Source organism: Pestalotiopsis fici (genome assembly GCF_000516985.1).
Source record: "Pestalotiopsis fici W106-1 unplaced genomic scaffold PFICI_Scf_9, whole genome shotgun sequence".
In the NCBI taxonomy this organism is placed as follows: domain Eukaryota; kingdom Fungi; phylum Ascomycota; class Sordariomycetes; order Amphisphaeriales; family Sporocadaceae; genus Pestalotiopsis; species Pestalotiopsis fici.
Genome location: NW_006917099.1, coordinates 2,082,473 through 2,088,472, shown reverse-complemented (window position 1 = coordinate 2,088,472; position 6,000 = coordinate 2,082,473). Strand labels below are relative to the sequence as shown.

Genomic DNA, 6,000 nt, shown 5'->3' with positions numbered 1-6,000 from the left:
GACCGCCTCGAAGTGAACGCGACAGGGACCTCCTGGACTTTGATTCAGTTGATGGAGCCCGACCGCCTCTAAGTGAGCGCGACAGGGACCTCCTGAACCTTGATCCAGTTGATGGAGCCCAGCCGCCTTTCGTTTCCCCTTCGCCCATTGATGCCAACTTTCTCAAATCAGATGAGGTTAGTAACATCAAGTCCGAGCCAGGCATCGAGCTGAGGCCGAGGATAAAGCCAGACCTGAACATCAAAGAAGAGCCAATGGACTAGACGTTCCACTGACGTAGCCTGGCGGCAAGGGCGGTTCCTTCAAGGGATCTTTGGAGCTTCAGCGTGGTTCTGCCTTGAGCCCTGATAAAAGACCAGCTTGCGCCGCAAGGACGTTGAGGAGAGAGCTCAACCAATTTTTCCAGACGTCTCTAAGTCGGCCCAGGATGAGCAATTCGTCTCTGACCGCCTCACTCACTGGCAGCATTCTTGTGCCAGCGTGTTGAGCAGCTAGGGCAGAGGCGAAATCAAAGGCTCATGGGTCAGTAGCCCAACACAAAGGCACTGATCTATTGCAAGGTCTCGGGATAGAGACCGACCCCCAGGGCTTTGGATTAAGACTGGCGGTTTTTCGATCATAGTCAAGTCTCGGATGAGATTGACGCATGAAGGCTCGGGATAGAGATTCATGACCACGTTAGGGTGTCCGGAACTCGCAATCATCATGAGTGCTGACGGTCTGGGCCCCGAGAGTTTTTTTCCTCTTTAGACACTCCATGAATCTAAATCTTTTCTCTCCAAATACCATGTCCAATTGGTTGTGACCACGTGATTCTAAAATTCGAACTCTTTGTGACAAATATGCTTCAATTCTCACTCCTCTTTTTCAACAATCTAAATCTGCACAGGCTTCCAAACCAACAACAGTGACAGTTAACTTACCATTCTTTGAGGCAGCCCATCATGATTATACTTAAGTAATCAGTAATGACGCAAATGCAAAAGTTCTGGGCTGCAGCACGAGAACCGTTTTCAATCTGCTCAGTGTGAGTTTGGTTTTACCTAGATCCATGCTAAAAAAAAGAAAATGAAATGCAAGCTGAGTACGTACATGATACTCTGTTGCGGTACCTGTCGTCAATATAAAAAAAACTAGGAGCCGGGCTGAAAAGCTCCGCCTCAACAGCTCGAGTTCGGAAAGTTACATTGGCTCGGATCAGAACCATCCCGGAAACTCGTCGGGCGAGCCGTGAAAGCTCTAGTGCTTGGCTATGGGAATGTAAATTTCAGCCCACGGGCCTCAGCCCCAGCACTATAACAAGCCGACCTCAATCCTATTCAAACCATCCGCAATCCGAGAGTCCTCTCGCGTAAACTCTATCAAATGATGCCCAAATGCGCAGACACGTGCCGGGAGCTAGCACTGGCGCGGCACTCCACAGTAGATCGGCAACAAGCAATGATCGACATGATCCCTGTCTCCCCGGATGCTTGATGGAGCCAATGGCGATCAAGATGCCCGGCAAGCGGCAGTGTTTGGATGAACATCCTGGTACTGTCATTTGCTATATAAAGCAGCTCTCTGCGACTTTGCTTGTTGCCAATACGACCCCGAAGCATACTCCTTTTTTTTTTCTCTCTCTCTCAGTCACGATGCTCCTTGTTCCTCTGCTCCTCCTGGCAAGCACGGCGTTGGCCGCCACGCCGACCGTGTACTTTATTCGCCATGGCGAGAAGCCAGCCGATGACGATGAGACGGGTTTGAGTACACAGGGCCAACAACGCGCACAATGCTTGCGGAGCGTCTTTGGCGCTACCTCGGCGTACAATATTGGACATATCATGGCTCAAACGCCGCTCGCAAGTGAGTGATCGAGTTCTCCGAGCGAAATGTCTTTGCTAAGTTGACATCCGCAGATGGCAAGCGTCAGAGACCATACGATACTGTTCTGCCACTTGCTACAGACTTGGGTTTGACGGTAGATACCACCTGTGATCGCGACGATGAGGACTGCGTTGCCAACGTAGTCAAAAACTACAGCGGAAGTGGCAACATTTTGATCTGGTAAGCGAAGATGCTTCAATTCAGGAATAGAAAACTCACATTTCTTTAGCTGGGAACACAAACAACTAAATAACCTTGCCGAGGCTCTTGGTGCCGACAATGTCGATGGTTATCCCGACGACTCTTACAACTTGATCTGGACGGACCCATATAACTGGACAGAGATCACGGATGTCACATCGGAAAATTGCGCGGGACTGGACAACTAAATACATGAATACAAGTCCAGGCAGGGCCTAGCTGACAAATATGGCTTTTCAGCTGTCACAAATCCCATATCTGTATCACTTCGCTTGAAACAAGCACGCATATAAGAACGGAGTCAATGGTTTGATTGAGTGCGGGATTGTGTACATGGTCGCAATAACCGAATTGCTCGGCCTCTAGTCCTTTAGTTCACCCAATGCTTTCACAATACATCATATCAAAAAGACGAAAAAGCTCGGCGAGAAATAGAGTAAGTTTGGGGCTTATTAAGGGACTATCTTAGTCTTTACCAATGACAAAGAGAGATGGACGCTCTCAATGCCAACGAGCTCGTAAGGGGCGGGAGCTGACATCGCCACCCGGCGTATGTCGCTGAAAAGTTGAAAGTGCTTGTTCAACTTTCAAGGCCGTTTTACATGATCTTCCTTGATTCATGTTGGTGTATTATGCATCATCTTCCTTGATTCATGCTGGTGTGTTGTAAGGGTGAACCTGCCATCCAATTTCACAGGTTATTTCTACATGGCCAATCTTTGATCCGTGTCCAACTTTGCCGAGCGGTTGAACCTATCTGGTCTCAGCTAGAGCCTCCGGCTCCGCTTCTCCTTTGGTCCCTGACTCTTCATCGGCAGACGGTGCTTTGTCATTGCCTTCAACAAAATAGGCAACCGTGGGAGAACTGGTCTCGCCACGTCATCTTCTTTGTGGTCGTATTCATTTCCTCAGTTCTTTGATCGCCACCGGTGCTTTGGTGGGTCGAGTCGCAGCATCATTTCTATAACCGCAACCAGTACTTTGGAGGGTCGACTCGCAGATCATTTCTATGATCCCAGAGGGTGCTTTGGCGATCTTCGCCGGCTCAGTGCTTTGAGCGTCATCGGCTTGGCTTGTATTGGCTGAAAGACTTTCTGGAGCACCGTGTGACTAGTCCCAGTAAGGACTGTCATTCGAGACGGCAGGTGGAGGCGCGGGAGCAGATTGACTGTCGAAGCGTGAGAGAGTCTGTTCAGTATTCTTGCTGGCGTTGACCCGTTGCAACACATCCTCGACCTTGAGATTGTGTATAAACGAGGCCAAGTCTGGCACCTTGTTTGATTCTTGTATGGTGCGGAAATAGCTTGTGAAATACTCGCGGGCTCGATACAAGTTTTCGTACGCTAGGACCTTTCTTGCGACCTGATTCAGCTTGATGTCCTGACTATCTTCATTTATGGAGATGACAATTGCGTGAGGCCGCCATTCCGTGATTATTCTGACACCTAGCAGCAGTTGCAGTTGTCGAATGTATGGGGCAATATGTTTCGAGTATATCAAAGTTCTTGGCAGGAGGTATCTGAAAGACCTGACCGAGCCAAAGTCGGACTCGTAGCCTTTGATGAAGTCGGGTGAGGATTGGGATGTCATCCCTAGGAGATCTTTGGTGATGGCCTCCTCGACTTTGACTGCCCTGGTGGCGTTGGACAGAAAGGGCTCGGACGCTGCCTGACTGCGTGGTTGGAAAGAGCTTTGTGCTGTCGAACTCCCACCAGCGTGTGTTTGGGGCTGGGAGGACCGTTGAGCTGTTGAACTCCCACCTGGTGCTTGAGGCTGGGAGGGGCGTTGAGCTGTCGAACTCCTACCTGGTGCTTGAGGTTGGGAGGGGCGCTGGGATGAAGGTTGAGCCAACCAGTTCTTAGGTGGCTCGATCCGCTGTTTTCCACCTGTCCACACAATCCAGAAGATTTGATCCATCCTCAGAGTTGTGTAGCAGTTGTCCCACAGCGTCTTCAGCGCGGGAAAGTCGAAGCGATCTTCATCATTGATCGGCTCGAAACTTTCTGGGCGTTCGACATCTGGCAGTAGCTCATTGAACACCTCCATCGATGTGTAGCACAGTATTTGTGATACCATCTATTGCGATCTAGTTAGCCAAGGCAAAGATTGACAAAAGATTCAAAGTACTCACCCATCGGAGGCCGACGTTGAAGTTGCCTTCACGTTGGACATGGGCAATAAAAGCGTCGGTACCTTCTGTGATGGCCGCGGACAATTCCACTTCGACACGCAGTTGTTTGGCTTTATGTTTAAGGCGTAAATAGCGATTTTTCTGTGATTCTGGATCCATCTTGACGAAATCTTCGATTTGATGGAAGGTGAAGAGGAAGGAAAAGAGGGAAAGGTTTGACAATTTGCGAGATTGGACCTTTAGTGTGTTGGCAACTCCTGCCAAAAGGTTCTGCGGCCAATCAGAAGCTACGACCCACCGTTTGTCAACGGGTGGAATTTGTAACACTTGGGGTTTCTGTTTCTTTCTTCTTTATTTCTATTTCTTATCTGACAGTTTGCCAGTGCGAGCGAAGATGGGCCCAGTCCGGACTGCATCCTGTAGTAGTTTCCAAGGGCGTGGAGTGTGCTTTGGAAGATGGAACAAGTTAAAGAATAAGCAGTGGAATATAATCATTAATAAATAATGTCCACTTGGGGTCATAAGGGGGGCACGTACGTCTTGGGTCCATACTAGCCAAGTCGAGGAGCGTCTCTTGGTCGCTCCGGAGGGTGGACAATGGCCCCGTGGTAGCCCATTGAGGACACCCCTCTGCAGGCGGCCACGGCAGTATTCTGGCGCATGTGCCTGGCCACACTGCGCGTGGAAGATTTTGCTGCGATTGTGTGGCACAGGCACAATCGCTTTTCGATCCTCAAGGTCTTGGGGACAAGGAACAGAGGCAAAGGCGTCGTGTAATGTATGGCGCCTGATAATTTGGCTGGTATCTAGTGAGCCGGCTTGACGATTGTCAATATTGAACATGGGCAACGTTTGCAGAAATGGAAACTCAAAGGCTGCGGCCCAGAGGTAGCCTGCAATGTAACGGGATACGTCTGTCCCTAGCAAGTTTGAGGGAACACCATGATGAGGGGGTTGTCCATGATGCTGCTGTCTGAAGTATTCTGGATTGAGAGGTCCTTGAACCAGCTGAGGCTCTGCTTATATACTGCTAATCTCCAAGCATGACACATGCATTAGTCAAGAATTCATGAGGGAGAGATGACACTTCCGTGTTTATCCATGAGTCAATGCGGTAGAAGTTGCACAAGCAACGAGATAGCAAGGGTGTTTCTCAGCTCAAAGTTCGTGTACAATGTTTGTATGCGCTTTGCTCTTGGATGAAGTCTGGCTTCTAAGTGATGTTTTGTCACAAATCAGCTACGACGAATGCGACGTGGAATATCGTCATCGCTTGAACCATTGCTATTTGAACAGCCAACTGTGACGTGGTTCAATGAAAACACTGCGATCAGTCAATATTAAATGACTCAGTGTCATGATGATGCACTGACGTGGTCAGGACCTACCGCAGATCACCCGCTCGGGTATATATTTCGCTCTTCAGCACCTCTCTTTTGCAAGTCAGTCAGATCAACTCAGACATCTTTCTATGCTTCTCTGATCACATCTCCCCCTTCACGCGTTGGCTCAGGTGAGACATGATTAGAATCACCATGTGAGCTGTGATGATGTATTATTGTTTGTCATGACATGACAAGACTGAGGCAAAGGCCAGTTGTCTGTATAGCCCACTTCCCCCCCCCTTTTTCCATGCATGAGAAGATTCTGTATGCAACCACACGAACGGCACAAAACCATCAGTGGGACATCATCAGTAAGCAGTACGACGACGACGTTCTGTAGCGGAAACAGAGGTTATGGGGCCTTCCCAAGTCACATCGGAGCAACCTCGTTACTATCCACCAGACGAAAGGCAGTAG

The 6,000-nt window shown here is 49.3% G+C and overlaps 2 protein-coding genes across 2 annotated transcripts; one reads left to right on the top strand and one right to left on the bottom strand.

Annotated features, from left to right (window-relative positions):
• Positions 1 to 1,634: 1,634 nt before the first annotated feature.
• PFICI_12059 (uncharacterized protein) lies at positions 1,635 to 2,255 on the top strand (the record flags this gene model as incomplete). The annotated part of the gene is made up of 3 exons (XM_007840640.1): positions 1,635 to 1,845; positions 1,899 to 2,046; positions 2,096 to 2,255. 3 exons carry the CDS (start codon positions 1,635 to 1,637, stop codon positions 2,253 to 2,255), a joined length of 519 nt encoding a protein of 172 aa, XP_007838831.1.
• A 922-nt stretch (positions 2,256 to 3,177) lies between these two features.
• On the bottom strand, positions 3,178 to 4,357 carry PFICI_12058 (uncharacterized protein; the record flags this gene model as incomplete). Its single annotated transcript, XM_007840639.1, has 2 exons — positions 3,178 to 4,143; positions 4,199 to 4,357. 2 exons carry the CDS (start codon positions 4,355 to 4,357, stop codon positions 3,178 to 3,180), a joined length of 1,125 nt encoding a protein of 374 aa, XP_007838830.1.
• Positions 4,358 to 6,000: the final 1,643 nt, after the last annotated feature.